Source organism: Lampetra fluviatilis, chromosome 7, assembly GCF_964198595.1.
Source record: "Lampetra fluviatilis chromosome 7, kcLamFluv1.1, whole genome shotgun sequence".
Lineage (NCBI taxonomy): Eukaryota > Metazoa > Chordata > Hyperoartia > Petromyzontiformes > Petromyzontidae > Lampetra > Lampetra fluviatilis.
The window spans coordinates 652,225-675,219 of NC_136281.1; the positions used below are offsets into that span (position 1 = coordinate 652,225).

General features: G+C 47.7%; 1 protein-coding gene across 2 annotated transcripts in view; it reads left to right on the top strand.

Moving 5' to 3' along the window:
* The window catches only part of RAB15 (RAB15, member RAS oncogene family), a 74,481-nt gene that overhangs the window by 15,423 nt on the left and 36,063 nt on the right, over positions 1-22,995 (top strand). Inside the window, exon 1 of one of the 2 annotated variants that reach the window (XM_078858078.1) lies at positions 18,866-18,933. The exons of the other annotated variant lie outside the window; for it this stretch is intronic. Coding sequence (XP_078714204.1) covers positions 18,897-18,933 — 37 coding nt within the window. The 5' untranslated portion in view covers positions 18,866-18,896. Of the gene's footprint in view, positions 1-18,865; positions 18,934-22,995 lie in introns of those variants that run through there. 2 annotated transcript variants of the gene reach the window in all.

The window sequence follows — 22,995 nt, forward strand, 5'->3', positions numbered from 1 at the left end:
GTTGTGAAGTCATAGACTTGTTATGTACCACCCCTGCTTAACAAACATGGGCCAACATTCCTTGTCAGTCTCTCAAGCTCAAGATATTTCCCGATGGAAGACTAATTTTGTCGACATAGTGAAACTTTTATCTGCGATGAACAGAAGAGATGCCTTCACAGATAACCATTCACGGATAGGATAAGTTTTCATCCTCTTATCTAAAGAACTCTTCCGGGATAATTGGACGAATATATATAATTGGGCGAATTTGCCAATGAACTGTTCTTATCTGAGAAACAAACATAGTTTGGTGCAAAATATAGTAAGGTCAGAGGTGTTATACTGTAGTGAGTGGTGTAGTGATGTTTGTGCAGTGAGGCTTGCCTTGCGTTTTGCACTGGCGTCAGTGGCAAAACAACAGTGGGGGGAAAAATAAAATCCTTGGTACAGTAGTTACTTTCGTCTGCAAAATATGGTGCTGCTTGTCATACGACACGTAATTCAACGTAATGACGATGCATACTCTTTGGTTCTTTCGGTAAAGTCACGTAGATGAAAAATAATAAAATAATAAAATGAAAATAACTATATTAAATTACGACGTTTCGGAGGCAACACAAGCTTCCGTCATCAGGTGGAACAGCCGCAGAAAAATTACTGTAGTGAATAATTTTGCTGTGGCTGTTCCAAATTACTGTAGTGAATAATTTTGCTGTGGTTGTTCCACCTGATGACGGAAGCTTGTGTTGCCTCTGAAACGTCGTGATTTAATTTAGTTATTTTTTTTCACCTACGTGACTTTACCGAAAGAACCAAAGAGTATATGGATCCTTGCAGTCACGAAAACTTAAAATCTAGAAGTAATGGCGATGCTTTGAAATAAAATCTACGCAACAATATACAGCAGCAAACTGTTTTTATTCTAATAATAGATTGGTGCAAATGTTATGTCAAGTAGATTTTTGCTGGAATTGCCATGCTCTTTCCACATTATGTAAATCAAATCAGGCTATGGTCTAGAATTTCCCTAATTGGGTGAAAAACCAATATTGTATTTATTCGCTCCACTTGAGAACCAAGTTGAATCAGGAGTGGCTGCCTTGATTTGAACCCACGACCCTTGCAGTGCCACCTCATTGCTGTGAAATGGCATTCTCTTTCCGAGGCACCTGGCCACCGCCAATTCTTCGTAAAAAAGATAAATGGCCTGATACCCTACAAAATATATCGTAAAAATACAATGAGAGAGACTTCTAAAGTAATGCATCATATTTGTTATCAGTAACAGATGTTTTTTACCTTATAAAACATGTAGACTTTTTGAATATGCCCACCACTATTCTCCGTATTGGAAAACCATATTCGGCCAGCACATCCAGGCATTCAATGAGCAGAAGTTCTTCACAACATGACAACAAATGCCAGACCACACAGAATCAGAATCTTTATTTAGACTGGAGGAATCCAATGAGCTATGAAGCTCTTTTTCACAGATGTCCAGTATTGAGAACAGGTTAGGTGACTGAGCTGCCCTGACATATTCATCCCTTCATTCCTTTTGAAAGATGGCCTACATGGGAAACATTTAGTAAGTTACGCTGCTGTACAGAATACTGTTCGGAAATGGTTACGCGATGCCGATAATGGACCTGGTTCAACGTTGGTGCAAGTGCATAGAAAATAATGGAGACTTGTGTTGAAAAATGGCCAAACGTCTATGACATTCCTATGCGCTGAATATTTCAATTTTAGTTGCAGTTAATTTAAATGTTATGAGACAAAAAAACCCAGGAGGCATTATTTTCGTGGAATTCCTCGTAATTTAAGGAATAGAGACAAATATGTGTAGGCTTCTTAAAGGGTGAATAATTAATGAAAAATTAAATTTTCCTTGAGTGCTTGTAGAGGTATTGATCTTTGAAAATGTCTAAATTGGGTAAATGTCAGTTTGCGGAATACAGTAAATGTGAAAAATGCCTTGTGCGATACATATTAGATTATTACGGATGACTTATTGGCCATATCTTTACACTGCAGCTGCTGGCATATTTACTATTGTAAGAAATACTATCAGATATGTGAAAAGGTATCTTTCCAAGCGCCTTAACATTTTCAATAATAGTGAACGCCCAGAGATTAATATTTCACCCGTACGCTAAGCAGCCACTTGTGTAATAAATCCGCTCCAGACGAGACCGTGTCTTTTGTCCTTCCTTTATTCGTTCCTCATTCACAGCTCCCTCACACGCTGGGTTCCTCTTTTCCCAGTTACTCCATTCCCCGAGCGTGGCGTCTGCTCCCTCACACCGCTGGTTGACGGTGTGTGTCGGAGACAGCCTCCGGCCCGCCACGTGGTCGCCGGCGTGCCGGTGACACAGACGTGGTTCCTCCTTAGCCCCTCTCCACACTGACCCGGAGCTGTCTCTCTCCACCCCTTATAACACCTGGCCCACGTGATACCACGCAGCCAATCATCAGCCTCGCCCCCTGGAACCTTCCAGATGTTGCCATGCAGCCACAGGCTACGCCCCTGGCTCGACGTCCCATTGGCTGCGGGCTGAGGCCGGCAGAGCCCATCACTATGGCCCAGTTACCCTCCAGGTGCATCTTCATATTACATCACCACCCCCCCCCCCCCCCGGTGTGAAAAGTCAGCCGTCTCGGCTGGGAAAAGGGTGATGCACCGTAACGATCCACCGCGATGTGTAAGCCCACGAATGAGCATTTAGGGCGCCAACAATGCGCGACTGAAGATAAGGAACGCCAACACGAATGAACATTAGGGCGCCGAACAACGCACGACTTATGATAAAGAACACCAAAAGCGGCATCGGAAGGGAAGGCGCAACACAACAATCAACTTTTAACAGAACGGAAGTGATTTAGAGCGCGTGCACGACGCCGGTCCGTTTTTCCCCGCGGAACGTGGTCGTCTTGCTGACTGCCCAGCAGGAGGGGGCAGCGGTGCCGGAGCAGGCCCAGCGTCCTTCGTGGAAGGAACAGGTCCGGCAGGAGGCCGCTCGCCAGGGGGCGCGGTGTCCTTCAAAGCCTATGGGGAGCAGAACAGGTCCCCCCTGGGGATCAATCGGCAAGCCAGGTAGCACGTCAGGCACATCAGACCCCGGCAGGTCAGCAAGTGGGGATGAAGGACCAGTGCGTGGTGCGAAATAAGGTTTCAGCCGCGACGAGTGCACATACCAGCGACGCAACCCCGACTGGATGCGAACACATTGGGGATTGTGAACTTCTATCAATTTAACGGGACCTTGCCAAGGCTTGTGCAGTTTAGGGGATGTACCCACAGGCACCTGCGGATAATGTAGCCAAGCCGCGTCGTGACCGACGAGCATATCGCTCGTTCCGGGCCTGTGTCCGGGCTGTAGCGAGCCTGGCAGCCTCCCGTGCCTCTGTGACATGGCAAAGTGACTCGCGGACGTGTTCAGGCAAGGACAGGGGAGGTTCCTTCACGGGCGTAGCCAGTTGCACTTCAATGGGAGGCACGTTCTCCCGCCCGCACATAAGGAAAAATGGCGAGTATCCCGTAGAAGCGTGCGGGACCATGCGGTATGCATACAGAACGCCAGGTATGTGCAAGTCCCAGTCGGTCTGCTTTTCACTCACCGTGTGACAAAGCATGGCCGACAGGGTACGGTTAAACCGTTCTACTATACCATCCATCTGCGGGTGGTAAGGGGAAGTGCGAATCTTCTTTGTGCCCAAAGCTGCGCACACATCCCAGAGCAATTTAGAGGAGAAGTTATGGCCCTGGTCTGTGAGTAACCTTTCCGGAGCCCCTTTGTCCATCATGTAGCCATTCAGAAATGCTTCGGTGATGGAGGAAGCCGATTGGTCGGGCAGGGGCCAGGCCATCGGCCAGCGAGAAAAATATTCAACCCCGACCAAGAGGAATTTGTTACCCCTAGCTGAAGGGGGGAACGGCCCAAGGATATCGAGAGCAACTAGCTCATTAATCCGCGACACTTCGATCGATTTCAAGGGAGGAATATATTTCTCTCATGGTGGTTTCCACCTCACACATTCCTGGCATGCCTGGATAGCCTTTATGACATCCGCCGTCATACCGGGCCAAAAGAAATCCTGCTGCATCGTGAGCAAGGTTTTCTGCATACCGAGATGCATCAACTTGTCGGCATGCAGCGCGCAGATAAGATCATAACGGAGTGATGTCGGCACCACAAGCCGCGAACGGCCCAACAAGCCGTCTCTGCACATAAGCAACCCATCCTGGTTGGTAATCGGCTGCGAATTCCCGCAGGACGAATGAGATCCCGACCCTCCGGCCCGATCTCGCAGAGGAGCCAACGAGGCGTCGGTCATCTGCTCACGCTGCCACACCGAGCGTGGCAGATGCAGCGTGCTGCCGGCCTCAACCGGCGCGGCCTGCCCGTCAACCTTCGGCACCGCGCTCATAACAGGGCGGGGTGGGGAGGGCGGTGCTACGCAGCGATGCGTGCGGGTACCCGTACGGTAGGTTGGCCGGTACCCTTACGGTAGGTTATGTCAAAAGAAAATTCCTGCAACAACTCCAACCATCGTGACAGCTGTCCAGACGGTTGTTCCAATTTCAACGAGTATTGCAGGGCCGCATGGTCAGTGCGCACGAGGAATTTTCTACCGTAAAGATAGGGCCAGTATTGGCGAACAAAATGGACGATCGCCAGCAACTCCCGGCGAGTGACACAATAACGAGTTTCAGCGGGGGATAACACCCTGCTGCAATATGCCACAACCCGTTCAACACCGTTTTTACGTTGAAACAGAACAGCACTGATGCTGGTGTTGCTAGCGTCTGTGTAAGGATGAAAGGCTGCGAGAAATTCGGGTAGTCAAGCGTCGGTGCGGTAGCCAATCGATCCCGGAGGGACTGGAAGGCCAGTTCCTCCTCTGATCCCCATCTGAACCTCTGATTCTTGCCCATCAAGACATGCAGAGGCTTCGCTAGCGTGGCGAAATTCTGAACGAACCGACGATAATAAGATGCAAAGCCAATGAACCGTCGCACGTTACCTACGGAAGTGGGCGTTGGTCACTCATGGACATAAGAAGTCTTGTCCGGGTCAGTGGAGACACTGCCAGAGCTGATGATATGGCCAAGGTAACGGACAGAATTCTGTAACAAATAACACTTTTTGGCCTTAAACTTGAGATCTCGCAGAACGCATTCTTTGAAAAACAGCCTTCAACCGTTGAAGGTGTTTTTCGAAAGTGCGACGAAAGACAATAACGTCGTCCAACTATATGAGGCACGCATCCCACTGCAGTTCTGCCAACACCAACTCCATCAGGTGTTGGAACGTCGCGGGCGCGGAATTCAAGTCCATGGGAAGGCGGTTAAATTCGAACAAGCCTTGCGGCATGCGAAACGCCGTTTTTGGCTTCGACGCATCATCGAGGGGAAGCTGCCAAAATCCCGACGAGAGGTCCAGGGTAGAGAAAAATGTAGCCCCCGACAAGGCGTCCAAAGAATCGTCCATCCGCAGCAGGGGGTAAGCATCTGCCACAGATATTTAATTCAACCGACGGAAATCAACGCAGAACCGAAGTCCGCCGTCCTTCTTTTTAACTAACACAACCGGGGCACCCCAAGGGCTGTTGGATGGTGATATAATGTCAGCCGCTAACATGTCATCCACCGCGCCACGCACGTGCTCCCTTTCCGCAGGACTCATGCGGTGTGGTTGCATACGTATCGGACCCGCCGCACCAGTGTCAATGTGGTGTGACAAGAGCGAGGTACGACCCAAGTCAAAATCATCTTTGCTGAAAACGTCCGCGTACTGCGACAGCAGTGAGCGCAGCACGTCACGCTGCGGAAGGGATGGGGACGAATTCTCCTGGCACAATTCAGCGATCCATCTATTGTCTGAATCAGCAGTACGAGATACGCCCGCAGCCAACCCACGCGGGCGGTCCCCGTCGAGGCCAGTAAAGGCGGTAGTGGCATGAGCCAAAACCGCACCTGCCGGAACGACTACCCGTTCCGGGCCCCCATTCAAGACTTGCAAGAATGGGGCTTGTCCGGCCCGAACAATGGTTTGAGCCGCAACAAGAGAGAAAGCCTTTCCCAAGGAATTCGACGGGGATAACAAAACACCCGCTGTCCCATCCACAACCTCCAGCCGTTTATGGTAACACAATGGGATGAGCATCTGCGTACCAGGAGGGATCTCTACCGCGACATCGGCAAGCGTGTGAACGGCGTGTTCTGGAGGTGGGCGGCCCAACAGGGACGGTAGGAACCACAGTTTACGTCCTTCAGGAATTTCTAAACAGCCCTGATCCACAAGGATCTTAACAGGCATCCGACGAAGAAAATCGGTGCCCAACAGACAGGGAACTGCCAATAACCGTGAGATAAGGACCGAACCTGACGCGGCAATGTTCCCTATGCCAATATGGACCTCCACCCGCCCAATGATACCCAGGCTACCTCCATTAGCGGCGATACATGCGTCAAAAGCCGGTTGAACCCACGCAGCAGGGATGGACAGCAGGTGAAAAATAACATCGGAAATGATGGTGGCTGACGCTCCGGTGTCTACCAAAATACGAACGTCCACCCCTTGAATGGTGCCCGGCACTGTAGAAGACCCCGACGCAGCCGCGACCACCCGCCGAGCCAATTTCTTCCACTGGGTAATAGTGCGCGGTGCCAAATCTACGTGTCCACAATTATCATCAGATAGGCCCCCCGTGGTGTGAAGGGATGCATGAGGTGTCGGGATATGCCGGGTGTCTGATGCATGCCGACTTGCCCGAGCAGGATGGCGATCCGCCTCCAGGGGAGAGGATGGAGGGAGAGTCGACGGAGGCAGCGGAAGACCGGAACGGTGCCGACAATCTCGAGCGAAGTGGCCCAAGCGGCCACACTTGAAACATGTCGCGGCCGCCTGATGGCCGGCCGTGTCGGCACCGGCCCGCGGCATCCCGGCACCGTCGCGTCGCAACCCCAGCCGGCGCTGCGGCACTCAGCAGCGAGGAGCGGCGGCCGCCAAGTCGTCGTCACTGGACCCGTCCGGAATGTGAACGACACGAGACGGGGCCCATCCCAGCGGTTCGCCGTCCTTGTCCGGGTCCCCCGTCCACGCAGCCATCTGCTCCCAACGGCGCAAGTTGAACTTGGCGTCCAAACACCGAGCCGCCCAGCGGGACGTCAGCGGCCTATGGCCACACACGGACAGCGAGATGCCCATTTCTTGCGACAGTTCGACCATCCTCGTAAGGATGAGAGGATCGAGAGGTCGGCGGAGGAATCTGGGTAGGCGGCCAGCGCGAGCCTCAACAGCACACCGCGATGCGCCAGAGGCGTTTCTTCGGGGCCCCGACGCCGCTGCATACATTTCTTGTGAGCGGCCGACGGCGTCTCGTAAACCTCCACCATCTCAGCGAACGCGTCCTTCAGAGTCGTCCAGCAGTGTGGGCAAAGCGTCCAATGCCTCGGCCTCCGTCCACCGCACCGATCAAAAAGCGGACTCAAACCACCAAGTAAAGGTGCTCCAGTCACCACCGGTAACAAATTCCTTAATGTTGGGGAGGTGATGGCTGTGGCCACCGTCGTCGTCTCTGGGCGTGCCCACTCCCGCCACTCGCACGGCACGCGGCGCCATTGAAATGGCGGCCGCAGGCGGCGCGGCTGCGACTGCACCCAAGATGGCGGGCTCACTCCACGCGGCGGGCGTAATTGCGGCCGTCTCCTCCGAAACCCCCCGAGGGAGGCCCTGGTGGTCCGCACTCGGCACCACATCCCGAGGCCATCCCGGGGCAGCAGACGACGCGACCAAAGTGACGGGGCTCAGCAGCACCGTGCGGAGAGATTCAATCTGCTCCACCACCCGCCGCCAACCCTCTTCCACAGCCGGAGTCGCATCCGTGCCGGCCTCTCCGCGCAGCGCGGCGCCAGACGCAGGAGCGGTCGCCGCCAGCGGGGCCGTCGCCCCCTGATGCAGCAAGCTCTGGTCGAGGGAGTCATCGTCCGACGGCGGATCCGGTGGGTTCTTCTTCTTGAGGTGCCTGGACATCGTTATTCTTGGCCCAAGCGGTCTCAAAGTCACTTCTGACACCAATGTAATAAATCCGCTCCAGACGAGACCGTGTCTTTTGTCTTTCCTTTATTCGTTCCTCATTCACAGCTCCCTCACACGCTGGGTTCCTCTTTTCCCCGTTACTCCGTTCCCCTAGCGTGGCATCTGCTCCCTCACACCGCTGGTTGACGGTGTGTGTCGGAGACAGCCTCCAGCCCGCCACGTGGTCGCTGGCGTGCCGGTGCCACAGACGTGGTTCCTCCTTAGCCCCTCTCCACACTGACCCGGAGCTGTCTCTCTCCACCCCTTATAACACCTGGCCCACGTGATACCACGCAGCCAATCATCAGCCTCGCCCCCTGGAACCTTCCATATGTTGCCATGCAGCCACAGGCTACGCCCCTGGCTCGACGTCCCATTGGCTGCGGGCTGAGGCCGGCAGAGCCCATCACTATGGCCCAGTTACCCCCCAGGTGCATCTTCATATTACACCTGTATGGCATACGTGGTCCCACTATGGCCAAGGTTACCAACCTTCGCTAACAAAACAGACTGTTGAGGCAAGTGCTATTAGTGAGCAATCTACACGAGGGGGTGAGTGGCCAGCACCACGCCTGGATGCCTTTATTTCTCGAGTGGCGATGTTTACACACTCCACCAGGTACTCACTTGAGACTGAGTCGACCTCGGGGAGGCGCAGGACTAGTTCAGATAATCGTAACTGGTGGTGACCATGAGCAGGAATGGGACTCGGGTCGCCAGGTTCATAGCGCAGGGCGCCAACCGCTACCCGACTGCTCCCCACAACCTTCGCCAACACACACACTTATTGACATCCCCTGTGTATGGATACCGTTTGCACGGTTGGCTACGTACGGTGCGAAAGAAGTTCAACATAAATAACAACACCACGGAGACAATGAAAAGACAGATTCAGGAGTGCACGCATGTACGAGTGTCGCTTCCATGAGGGTCCTGGTGAGACAACTGGCAAAAAGGAACAACTACCATAACGACATTACAAGGCAGTCCATTAAGGCAGTCTCTGTGAGTGGTTTCCTACGTGATATAATTGAATTTTTAAAAATGACATCATGAGCCTTAAAACATCACCATCGTCAATAATAAACTATGAACATCAACAAATATAATCATAATCAGTTATAGTCATAATTAACATAACTGTGGATTCAATAGATTCACAGCAGTGTATATGATATAGATTTTTACTACTGTAGTTTCTACAGATCCACACCACTGTACATTCTATATTATAGCTTCACACCATTGTGGATTATATCGAGTCCAACTGCTTGCTGTATATTATTTAGCATCACAACACTCTTACATTCTATAGACAAAGTACTGTAGATGTTATAGATTGTATGGGTGTAATGAAACATCTCCCTCGTGGTTCAATGGATTCTTGTGATTCAGGGGCTGCAACTCGATTCAAGAATCAATTCTTATTGGACTAGATTTAACCATCTAATTCTTGTTTCTCATTTTCTGTTAAGATAGCTCTAAAACGGTATTCATTACATGTAAGGCCTGACCTAAAAAACTCTATATCTGGACATTGGCATTGGTAAGGCTATGTGGTGCATTTTACAGCAGTTGATGAAGGGAATTTATCGTTATTAAAAGACAGCAGTTGGTTTACGGACAGATGGACGAGCAGAACATTCCTAGCGCTTTCAATTTTCAGCCGATAACAATGACAAAAAATTGTACAATAATAAATAGTACACATGTCGGTTCACTGCTGGATGAAGGCTTCCCCATGCCGTGACGGTCATGGTTATTTCTCGACCATACTTGACCATGCTAACCAATCTTACCCGTGGCTGGGAATCGCACTCGGGTCACCAGGCTCACAGTGCAATTCAAAGGCAGAATGAAAAACCAAATATGTGTATGCTGGAATCACAACATATATATAAAACAGTGCTTTTAAAAAACACGTGCCATCAGAAATGAATGAACTTACATCACGAATTTTAACAGATTTATTTTCAAAGAAATTCGATCCATGGCACAATAGCCCTGATTCAGTGACACTTACGATGTTATCAAGTGCTTCTCATTAGACTGGCGCAAAAAACTAAACCAGGACACTTCGTTCCAGCCATTCGTGCAAACAACTTTCTCATTCAGCCAATTGGGAAGGCTTCAAATACACTGAAGTAATAACTCTGGTTTATGTTAAATTAAATAACTCTATCATATTTTTTTACTGACTCCATAAATCTATGGACGTTTGCACTTCCAATGACAATACAAATTTACAGTCCTTTGTCAATCCCCTGTTGGATGAAGGCCTCCCACACCAAGTCAGTTGGCTTGCGATTTGGTGAAGGGGTGGGGCCAGGTATCACTCGCCACTGATGTTAAAGTGACCGTGAGTCGAGCTTAGGTCACTAGGTTCATAGTGGTGTGCGCCAACTACTGCACCAGTGTTACCTCTACTGGCAGGCAGATTAGAAACACCAAACATATATAGCATATCCAGTCACTTAATGCCAACATTTGTTTCTATTCTGTGCCAACTTGACAGATTTGTCGATGCCTTGCCAGGATTACAGTGTGCGTACTGTTTGGGGAGCTGGCAGTTAAAGGTGAGAAATCACCATGCTGAGTATTCGGCGTCGGTGTGCTCTGCAACCCTACTGCTCCTCCGCAGACCTCCGTGGGGGCGCGGTGAGTGGGGGATACAAATCTCAGCCAGAGACACCCTTGATGTGCGCACGATTACTCCAATAATTTCGCAGCAACTCAGGGCCTCCTCTGCGTGCTGTATTTTAGTGTTTCCTGCTGCAGCCGTTATTATCGCGCTCAGCCGTGATAACATAATTAGCACTTTACGTGGGGAATCCACGTAAGTGCCACTTGGAATGGGTAGTTAAGCATATTGTCTGTAAAGATTGTAAACAATTGAACATGTGCACACAAAATACCGTCTGTTCTCCTATAAGACGGTAGTTGCGTTCCTGAAGAACACCGCGTTATGGAAAAATCGCGTTATAATAACCGTTGAGTAGATGGGAATTAAGGGGCATAAGAAGTAGTAGGTTTCGAAAACAGCAACATTACTGACATTTTTCATGATAATTTGTTATATTATTCTAAATTTTTACGTGTTATTTTACAATTACTATTTTAGTTTGATAATATAATTCATGGATTAGATAAAAACATGAAAATGAGCCGTGGAGGACGGTGAAGAGAGAAAACGATGAAGGGTGTGAAGTGACTCACTTAACAGTTACTACTAACATCTTTTTAAGTAAAAAAAATGCAACCATAAGAAATATTTTTGAAATATAAATAAACTCATAGATTGCTTTTTAACAATAAGTCCTGTTGGGTGCATAATGTCATGTTCTTTCGTTTCGCTCAAACCACTTTATCACATTGAGTTTTTGTTCAAGAGGAATAGCTTCTCTTTTCTTCACTTCACTTCCACGAGCACCACTACCAGAATGATTCATAACCCTTGCCACTCATTGTAAAAAAAATCAACAGAGTTGAATACAAAGTGAGACAAATACAGTCATACTGTATAGATTAAAGCACAGTCTGCGATAGCACGTGAGATTCATATACCGGCCGAACAAACACGGAGGCACGTTTGCAGCATCTATAAGCATCCAGCAGCATCCCACCTTTTGTGATGCCGCCCCAAGGCAACCGTACAACTGCTTATTCCTACTCGTGCGACGTAGTTGTTCACTCAGTCGCGTTATGTCCAATTAGCGTTATAAAAAAAATGTGTTAACTAAGACATTCACCATCGCGTCATATCCAATTCGCGTTGTGAAAACAACACGCAGTGCTATAGGAGATCTGAATGTAAGTAACGAGGTAACCACACGAACCGATTTGTGTAAGAGGCGCGTTCCACAATCTAGATATGTTTCAACCCCATTTACCCTCCTTTTGTTAATTATGTAATTATGTCTCTGCGCTATGCCTCCTGTATATAAAAGTAATTGGGCTTGGGCAGGACACATCACCCCAAGGGATGATGGCCCCTGGTTGAGACGAACAACAGAGTGGCAGCTACAGGAGGGAACGCACCACCCACGAGGGGAACGCACCACCCACGAGACCTTACACTGCGGAGATGGAGCGATGAAATCGGCTTGTGTACAGGTGCTAGATGGATTGTTACACTACATGACTGATAGCTTGGGGAGGCCATTCTCCAGCAGTGGATTGATCATGCCTGATGGTAAAGATGATGATTTATTCCTCTGCTCCTAAATACTGTTGCATTTTCTCGTACATTGATTCTTGTCGGGCGAGAGACCACCCATTTTACTTCTGCTGTTTCTGCAGCACTCCCTCGCACCACGCCTTCCTGAAGCCAAAAGAGGCTTCTTCTTACCTTCATGGCAATCGGTGTTGTGCTGTTGTATACTATCTGCCGTATAACTCTTATTCATAGTGGGTGTGTGCGATACTGGCTCACATGCAACAATTCAATGGTAAGAGGAATTATGTGGGATTGTGTACTGTATATGCAGTATAAAAGTGTAGTGAGTCCAACTGAGTTGCAGACGTTATTCTTTAGAGGCAACACATTTATTATATCAACACGTGATACACAAAGGGGTAACTGCCCCTTTACCAGATACAGCCTCGGGTGGTGACCACCCAGCTAACGACACAATACGGAGGAGTTACAGCTACGAAGGGTCAGACCCTCACTCGGGTCCCGGCCACGTGTTGATGCCTTGTAGGACGTGGAGCTTCTAGCTTGTAGACGTGGAGCTTCCAGCTTGTAGACGTGGAGCTTCCAGCTTGTAGACGTGGAGCTTCCAGCTTGTAGACGTGGAGCTTCCAGCTTGTAGATGTGGAGCTTCCAGCTTGTAGACGTGGAGCTTCCAGCTTGTAGACGTGGAGCTTCCAGCTTGTAGGCGTGGAGCTTCCAGCTTGTAGATGTGGAGCTTCCAGCTTGGAGACGTGGAGCTTCCAGCTTGTAGACGTGGAGCTTCCAGCTTGTAGACGTGGAGCTTCCAGCTTGTAGACGTGGAGCTTCCAGCTTGTAGACGTGGAGCTTCCAGCTTGTAGACGTGGATCTTCCAGCTTGTAGATGTGGAGCTTCCAGCTTGGAGACGTGGAGCTTCCAGCTTGTAGACGTAGAGCTTCCAGCTTGTAGACGTGGATCTTCCAGCTTGTAGACGTGGAGCTTCCAGCTTGTAGACGTGGAGCTTCCAGCTTGTAGACGTGGAGCTTCCAGCTTGTAGACGTGGAGCTTCCAGCTTGTAGACGTGGAGCTTCCAGCTTGTAGGCGTGGAGCTTCCAGCTTGTAGGCGTGGAGCTTCCAGCTTGTAGGCGTGGAGCTTCCAGCTTGTAGACGTGGAGCTTCCAGCTTGTAGACGTGGAGCTTCCAGCTTGTAGACGTGGAGCTTCCAGCTTGTAGACGTGGAGCTTCCAGCTTGTAGACGTGGAGCTTCCAGCTTGTAGACGTGGAGCTTCCAGCTTGTAGACGTGTAGCTTCCAGCTTGTAGACGTGGAGCTTCCAGCTTTTAGACGTGGAGCTTCCAGCTTGTAGACGTGGAGCTTCCAGCTTGTAGGCGTGGAGCTTCCAGCTTGTAGACGTGGAGCTTCCAGCTTGTAGACGTGGAGCTTCCAGCTTGTAGGCGTGGAGCTTCCAGCTTATAGACGTGGAGCTTCCAGCTTGTAGACGTGGAGCTTCCAGCTTGTAGACGTGGAGCTTCCAGCTTGTAGACGTGTAGCTTCCAGCTTGTAGACGTGGAGCTTCCAGCTTTTAGACGTGGAGCTTCCAGCTTGTAGACGTGGAGCTTCCAGCTTGTAGGCGTGGAGCTCCCAGCTTGTAGATGTGGAGCTTCCAGCTTGTAGGCGTGGAGCTTCCAGCTTGTAGACGTGGAGCTTCCAGCTTGTAGACGTGGAGCTTCCAGCTTGTAGGCGTGGAGCTTCCAGCTTATAGACGTGGAGCTTCCAGCTTGTAGACGTGGAGCTGCCAGCTTGTAGACGTGGAGCTTCCAGCTTGTAGACGTGGAGCTTCCAGCTTGTAGAACGAAGTGACCCTGGTCCCTCTCAGGGACCCACCTTATATCCTCCCGGGTTTGGGCTGGCTCCACCCAGGCCCCGCCTGCCTTCTCCAGTGTTCTAGCTCCCTCTCGATCCCTCTCGAGAGCTCTCCCCGGACACATGATCACCCCCTCGCCCCCCCACATGGGGTCCTCTCTGTGGACACTCCGGATCACGTGTCTACGGGGTCAACTAGAGTGCCATGGCCCGGGGCAACCCTGTCCCTGGGCTGACACTCTCCCGCTCCCCCTTGTGGGAACCTGCACTACACGCTATGCGTGGTGCTCGCGTGATCCCAGCACTCACCAAGCCCCGCTAGGGCTGGTACTACACCCGCCTACTGGGTGTACGCGATGACGGTGCATCGCACGCCGTGCTGTGCTAGAGCCGGCATCACACAGCAACCCACACGGTGCTGTCCGCGACGTAGGAACATCGCACGCCGCAACCCTCCCGGGCCAGCACCATACAGTGACATCCCAGATGTCACTACAAAAGTAATAGCAGGTTGAATGTTGTGCCCCTCTTATCTATTTCAAGAAAATGTATCAAAAGAAAAGCTTCTTGTTATCAATTTGTGTTTACACTTGTAATCTACAATTGGCTATGCACCAAAAGTGATGGTAAATATCCCGCTCCCCATTTCCCCCGCATTTCAGGGCACTTAATTTAAGAGTGCACTTTACAATCCTTGCAATACAAATCTTCAAAAAACAAGTTGATAGTGTACTATGTTTAACTATGACATTGAACAATGCCCATTCCGTCTGGGTGTACAAACACACTAATGTACAACCCGGAGAATCGTGTTTCCACATTGACAACATTAATTCTGACGCCTACCCGTGTTCTTATTATCTGCAGGAAATTACGAATAACACGATTGATTATTTTCATGTCATTACCTTTACATGAAGAACTGATAATAGGCAAACCATTATTGCCATCCACTTTGCTTATCCCATCTAAACCGCAATAGGCTACAACAGAGAGATAGGGATCACATCCTGCGCAATGACGCAGAAAAACCCACTGTGAAATGCACTGCACCCTGCACAGTTGCGTGAAGAGCAAAGAATGCTTTCTCAGCGTTTGCATTGCAAAGCGTCGCAAACCATTGCAGACGTATGCCTATAAACAAGTCTGTGATGTCATTTATAGATGACACAACTGCATTGGAGGACATTTTTAAAGAGTTCGTTGTGTGAAAATGTTTAATTGTCTACAAATTACAAGGCGTTTTATTTGCCCAAGTGCTATTTACCATTTATTTCAATGAAAGTTATTTGGAAAATCAATAGGACGGGAAAATATGTATATTCCCTGAGCAGGATAGACATGTATAATACATCATTCACGTACATTTTTAAATACAATCGTTTGGGATGCAACTTTAATTCTAAACCTTCAGCTCATATGAAATATTATATCCAATTATATAGAGTTTTAATCAGAGACAAACTGTAAAAATGCGTAAACCACCAACAGACCGTGCCAGTGGTCGCTATTAACAATGATGCATTGGAAAAGAGTTCCCCGACTTACAATCCTACATTTTGATTTTAATCAGTCCAGTTATTCCTCCTCATTGAAAACCCAGCAGATGCGCGTGACCTCCTCTGGCATGATACCAATGTGCAAATCTCTGCGGAATGATGCGGTCTTTTAAAAAAATCTACACATGTTGTACTGTCCCTCTGAAATGTAACAATTCCCTCACCCACTATAAGCCGGCCTCCAGTTAAGACGGGCTGAAAACGTGTTCTCATAAACACTTGTGTTAGATCCAGAGACACTTTGGTGCCTGAATCCAGGCAGCCGGACTGGGCCCAGATCGGCTCGTTCCCATCACCTCCAACGATAACAAACCACCATTTGCCACCGATTGGTCGCGACATCATCACGGCGCATGTGCTAGGCTAGATACTCCACGAGGCCATGGAGGTATCTTAAGCTTGCTTGACACCAGTCACGGCTGAGACACAGCTGTCGTGAGTTAACTGTGTCACCTTGTGTTTTAGCCACCCGATCCCCTTTTCGTGACAAGCTCCAGGTTCGGCAGCAGGATTTTTTTTACTCCTCTGCATAAGCTACAATCAATCACATCAACGCACGTGACGCGGTTGAGCAGTAGGGAGTCACCCCTTTATTGTAACCGCGCATCAAATTCCCCTGTCATTGCATCTGTACCAGATGAAAATGTCATGAGCACATCAATGAAAGGGTTCTTTAACTATGTGCTCAAAAAGGATATTGGTGTAGGAGCCAAAGGGCATTCCTTTCACACCCTTATGTGCACAGGGATGGCTATGATTCCTTTCCATATAGCTTTACGTGGGTCTGTCTGATCACGAATATACCTTGTGATAGTGAATTAAGGGTCAGGTACCCCATAAGCGTACAGGACAACGCAATGCCCTGGCCTATTGTTGGTGTGGGTCCTGCCGAAATGTTCCGTACCTCTGCTGTAGCGTAGAGGCGGATAATGTGGTGCCTGTGCAGGACGCCCCATGCCTGAACCCACATTGGAGGGCACTGCAGACTTCTTTGCATGCCTGACAAAAAAACGCTGGTTAATCCTTGACAGGGACTGTCCCGGCCTGCTCAGGAGAGTGATGCCCGAGTAGTTGTTACAGTATAGTGTGATTTGACCCTCTTACAAAAGGGGGCCAAACCTCCCTTCCAGTCCTGCAGAACCCCTTCCTCGCGATCTAAGCATTTGTGAAGATGTCATGTAAGGTACACCTACAGAATTGCTGCCCTCCCCCAACCAGATCACTGGGGAGGTCATCCAATCTATCGTACACAAGCATGCGCACACACGAATGTGCGCTTGAACACACATTCACATTCACACGTAAACAAACACATTCCCACACACATATATAGCGATTAGAGAAACAGGAGGAAAATTACACTGGATGAGAGAGACAAAGAGAGAGAGTGATGAGGAGAGAAAGACACAGGGTGAGTGAAACATGGGGAGAGTGGGACACGAGGTAAGTGAGACCTGCAGAGAGAAAGACACATTACACGTCGGACATGAGGAGAGACATCAGAAGAGTGAGACGCGACGAGGGACGTGGAGTATACAGGGAGTGGGACGTGAGGAGAGATGCACACCTTGCATTGCGTCTAGGGAACCGGTGGCAGAGGCAACATGAGGCGAGAACTCGGAGGGAAAGCTGACACAGGCCTGGATATCTTCAGGGCCAGTGGCATGGCCTGGTTGGTATGGGTCCTAGTGCCAAAAACGAAAGGGGTCCGCCTGTTAAATTTCATCGCCTGTTGCCAGGGGACCCCAAGCTTGTGGATCACAGTGCAGTTGTACCCCCTGCACCCTCGATAGCTTATTTGAGGTTTAGCCACAATGGATAAATGTTAATTAAGAGTAGATATCGATGAAATGTAAAATTTCTTCGTGTAATTTCCCCCCCCCCCCATAGCATAATATACACTCATATACAGTTTATAGAATATTGAGAATAGGCGATGAGGGAAAACAGGTACGGTTTGTATGTACAGTGTTAAAATAATACTTTAAAGAAGCAAGCTGAATATACGTATGTTTTAAATTTCTTAATCAAATAAAGTGCTTAAGGTATTAATTGCAGCCATGATGAATTTGCCGATGTATAGCTTCATTGGCAAATTTCCATGTTGTGTTAGTGGTGACAGTGGCACAGTTTCCTAAATAATAATAAAAAGGAACATTTTACAACACATCAGGCCGATTGATTCTAAAAGTACAATAATTAGTTGTAAGTTTCAATCTAACCCTAACGGTGCCAATAAGATATTTTATAACTTAACCCCGTAATATTTATGTCTCAGAATAAATCATTTTGTTGACTCGTATTATGTGTGTGTGTTATTTCACTTGGAACACTGCAAGAAGTGAACAACCCGAGCCTTAATACTGCAGCAGCTAAAGCTGAAAATAGTTAAATAATCAATTAACCAACTATGCACACGATGCACGCATGACAATAATGAATTACGTGCTCGTCTCAGGTATTATTAAGGCACCTCGGTGGCGAGATGTTAACTACCTCGCCTGGTATCAAGGAGGTCGTGGGTTCGTGGGTTCGATCCCGACCCTGATGCCTGTATATTTGGAGTTCGCGGTGTCTCTCTTTCCATGGTGATGCCGTGGATATTTCTCCAGGTCCGCCGGTTTTTTCCTTAACTTTTTTAGAAACAACACGCGTTTAGAGTATTTGGCTGTTATACATTTCCACAGGATGAGCCACTTCGTTGAGCCATCATTTGTGGCCAAGTCACTTCTGAAAAAGAGCTATATAGCTCAGTGGGCCTTACGTGGTGAATGTATTTATTTTAATTTTGACGATGCCAGCACATTTCATCACCACACTTCCAAAGTGTTGCACGGTGAGCGTGCACCAACATGCCCAGCTTTATGTAATTGGTATTCAACAAAAAAGCATGTGCGGTAAGAAATCTAAATCTCTTTGCTGCCTGTCATAATTTTTACTGCTATGCTGCTTTCACCCCGTAAAATTGCTTTCTTTTCAAAATAAATTAAGTCTAGAATCTCAAAATGATTGCCCGTATTCTGTATCAATTTGCGTTCGATGGCGATCAATTGTTCTGCTGTGGCACGCGCCGAGCATCCATTTGAAAATCAACCAAACGCAATGAAAGTGTTTTTATGTATGATCAAGCCTGCCTGGTGGAAGCCTCAACCCCTAGGCATTGGGGAGGGGGGGCATACTCGCTGTTGCCAAGTGAGCCCCGCATGCGAGGCGAATGTGCAGAATGTGCAAGCAGCAGAAAGATGCGAGGGCAGTGATGTCATCGTCTGCACACCCGTTCACCTCGCATAGCTGTGAGTTTGACGTGCACACATCCAACAAGGACATCCAGAGAAGGTGTGAAAACGAGGCTGCGCACTGTTGATGCATTCCAGCTCTTTTTGGAATTTAGAATCGTACTGGATATTTCCGTTGTTTTTCCATTTGTCTAAACTGTGAAGAAGCCATGCACATGTTCTTCTTGTATTGTAAACAATCAAGTTATGTTGTGGGTAATTTGCTTGAAACATAAAACCAATAAAATGTATAAAACTATTTTACAACCCAGAGCCTCCCCCGATACTGTGTTGGTCATGGACATTGTTTGACCATACTTCACCTTGTGGGTTCGTGTTGGGGTGGTGAAGCGAAACCCAGTATCACCTTCGATATTGTTCTCCACTGATGCTAGCCGTGGCCAGTAACAAACTCGGCATGTGCAGTGCACGCTACCCACTGACCCACCGCTCCACACACACACACACCGTTTGTGCTACTGCCATGTATCTCGCTCAGAATCGATTACACTGCAGCTATTGCATGAAGCTTTCTCACTGGCGGATTGATCGGTTGTTAATTTATAATGATTAGTGAAATACTTTGAATTCGCTTAAAGTAACGCAATAGCGGGCTTGCTGAAAATACTGATGACACACCATTAGGCTAGATAAGAACATATTTATAAGAAAAACGCAACATTTTAAAGTCGTTTCTAAAGTTAGAACAACGCTTTTGATTGTGTATTCCAATGTACTCCTTTTTAGGCAGTTATGCTTTTTGTCAATAATGGAACATCAACCTTGTTAAATTAGAATAGGTATGGTTAACCACATTTGTATTAACATGTAAATATTTAACAAAATTGCGTAATCGCCCGAGTGGCAGATCAGGAAATACAATCTTGATTTGAAGTTTCGTGACTGCAAGAATCCATACTCTTAGGTTCTTTCGGTAAAGTCACGTAGGTAGAAAATAAAATAAATCACGACGTTTTGGGCGCAACACAAGTGTCATCACAAGCGTCCGCCATCAGATGAGAATGCAGAGAAACAAATGCTTTCTCACCTGATGACAGACGCTTGTGTTGCGCCCGAAACGTCGTGATTTATTTTATTTTATACCTATGTGACTTCACCGAAAAAAACAAGGAGCAGGAAATACAATGTCTGACATTAAATGTCTGGAGCCATCCTATCCGTGTTTTACGGCTATATTTTGGCAGCTGCTCCGTTACTTGTAGCATCGTCTCTCGACACTAACTGTTGTCTGGAGAGATAATATAAAGTGACGAGAGCGAGAGATAATATAAGTTGATAAATGTGAGTTTTTTTAATAAGAAGCGGGTCACCGGTAGGCGTCCCTCGTGGCCACTTATCCCATCCCCACCGTGGCAGTCTTAATTGGCACCAAGCATTTCTGCCGCAATAGCATTGGTGGTGACATTGAGCGGTTGAGTAATCGAGAGAGTTGAGTGCCCACAAAATGTTAAGAGAAGTTTCGGAGGCTTTTTATTTCGAGCGCACAAGGAGACACGAAGTACGTAATCGTATGCATGGAAAACAAGATATCTCGTAGATGAAGCATTGGTACCTGTATTACACGTGCTTCCTCCCGTCCGATTTATGTGATATACAGTGTGTATATGCACAGATGCGCCATCGATATTGCTCGTCATACATCAGTTATTGTAAAAGCAACCTTTGCATTACCATGGTGTTACCGATGACTGACTTGTCAAGGGATTTAACAATTACAGAGCTACAGTATACCTTGCAGGCTTGATTTAGCACCGTGTGCATGGATTGACTTTCAAGCTGGTTGAAAGTGAATGCAGGAGTGCCTGATTTATTATGTCAAAATGTCAAAAGACTCCAAGTTACTATTCCGTGTGGAACATTCGCATTCGACCGAAATGAAAAGATTGCATTCATAAATTCCAAGCGCTGTAAATGCGATGCGCTTTTTTATTGGCAGAGTTGTTATGTTGCAACACACTGATTGGTGTTTATGCTGAAGTCATCTGATTTTACCGTCGTAGACGTGCTGTCGTGCCGTGTTGATTTCCATGTAGCCTCGATTTCTGCCTCGACGGCTGCCTCGGGAAGACTGAAAAGATGAGAGTTGAAAACATGTATAGATGGGGTTAGATTTTATTTTTACACAACAAGTCAGGTGTTAATGATTGGAGGCGACTTGAAAGCAGGTTGTGCTGTTGTGGACAAGAATGTCAGTGAAGACGGGGGAATGATTCACTGGAGAACACCTCTTGTCCGTTGTGCTATGGGGGAAAGACATTGCGGATCCTAATATTCATCGAGCTTTCCGCCAATTTATTCCTCTTATCCGCAGGGGAAAAATTGCGGATAATAGGAGTTACGCATAATAAGGTGACGGATAAAGAAAAGTTATCCTGTATATCATTGAAATAATTGCTGTGATGTTTTTGAACAAAAATAGTACCGGCTAGGAAGTGGAGCAATGAATGTGTGGCTTGTGGAAAAGAAAATGTTTAGAGGAAGCAAATAAATAGAGCACAATGTTAAATATGGGGAGGTGTCACGATTCAGCGATAGAGAAATGCATATTGCAAATTCATTTATTATATGCTAAAGTACAAATCCCCAAATGCATGAAGCTTAGAATTTTTCGGTCGTGAAATTGCCCAGAGAGAGCTGTCATACTCCATGAAGCTCAAGATAAAAATGTGCTGCCTCGGTGAATTGTAGTAAATCAAAATAAACAATGCTCAATTCATCACACAATGGCCTCTCCATACCATTGCATCCCCGGTACTGTAAAACGTTACTGGGTAACCCATTCTAATGCCTGAATGCTTTACAGCCTCATGTTAAACCATGGATGAAGGCCTCCCTTCCCCCCTCAGCCATGTGAGTCATGGAGCTTGATTGGCCATACTTCCCCATGCTGGCAAGTACAGCTTGATGAAGGGGGATGGAGGGCCTAGGACTGGTTGAGATATCACTTGTCATCGATATTAGCCGCGATTAGGAATCGAACTCAGGTCGCTGGATTCATAACACGGTGCGATAACTACTGCGCCACCACTGCCCCCTTATACAAAAAACGCTGGGGTCCAAAATCACACTTTGTTGATTTTCACAGGGGTTTTAGCTTGGGTGAGCTTGTGGTGAGGTTATACTGTGTTTAATTAGCTTACAGCTCTTTCTCATACTCTTTGGGTCTTTCGATCAAGTCACGACAATAGAAATAATAGATCACGACTTTTCGATCGCAACACAAGCAATCACCTGAAGACGATTGCTTGTGTTGCGATCGTCACTGCAGGAGTATGAATTCTTGCAGTCACGAAAGCTTTCAATCAAGATGTAGCCCTTTGTCAATTCACTGCTGGATGAAGGCCTTCCCAGGCCGTGGCAATCAAGGGAGATAGTTTTGTTTTATACTATACTTCACCATGCTGGTCAGGGTGGATTGGTGAAGGGGGAAGTGGGGGGTGTGGGAGGTTGTGAGAATGAAAAGCCAATGTTGGCTATACCAGCCTGGCTGGTATAGCCGGTCTTAAATAGAGCAGCAGCAGGGTGACGTCATCATTTAACTCATCAGGTGCAACGATTTGAGGCGGAGGGGGGGTATTGTAATTATATACTAGATTAGTAATCAGGCAATTGTTACGATGTTAGTTGTAGATTAGTAATCAGTTGTAATGTGTGTTATTGGAATTATATGCTACGTTAGTAATCAGTTAATTAGTGTTTGCTTCCCATATAAAGAATTGTAATATGTATTATTTAATAATACGCTTCCAGGCCGGGAGCAAGAGCAGAGCCTCACCATTCTGGCGAATTGCCCGATGATGCTGGATGCAATTACCAGCGAAACGTCGTACTAAAAAAATTGTAAATGTTGTGGTTTCACGCTTCAACACACCGGTGGGCTAAAGCAGTGAACTATTTGTCTTTTGTCAATGTGACACTTTTTTTGCCGATTGGCTGTGTTGGGTGGTGGAAGGTTACGACACATTTATAAATAACGCGATCAAACCCAAAAACGTTGATTATGAATAATATTGGTTGCGAAAGCCTATGTGTTAAACCTCTAAACGTGCAGTGCACATG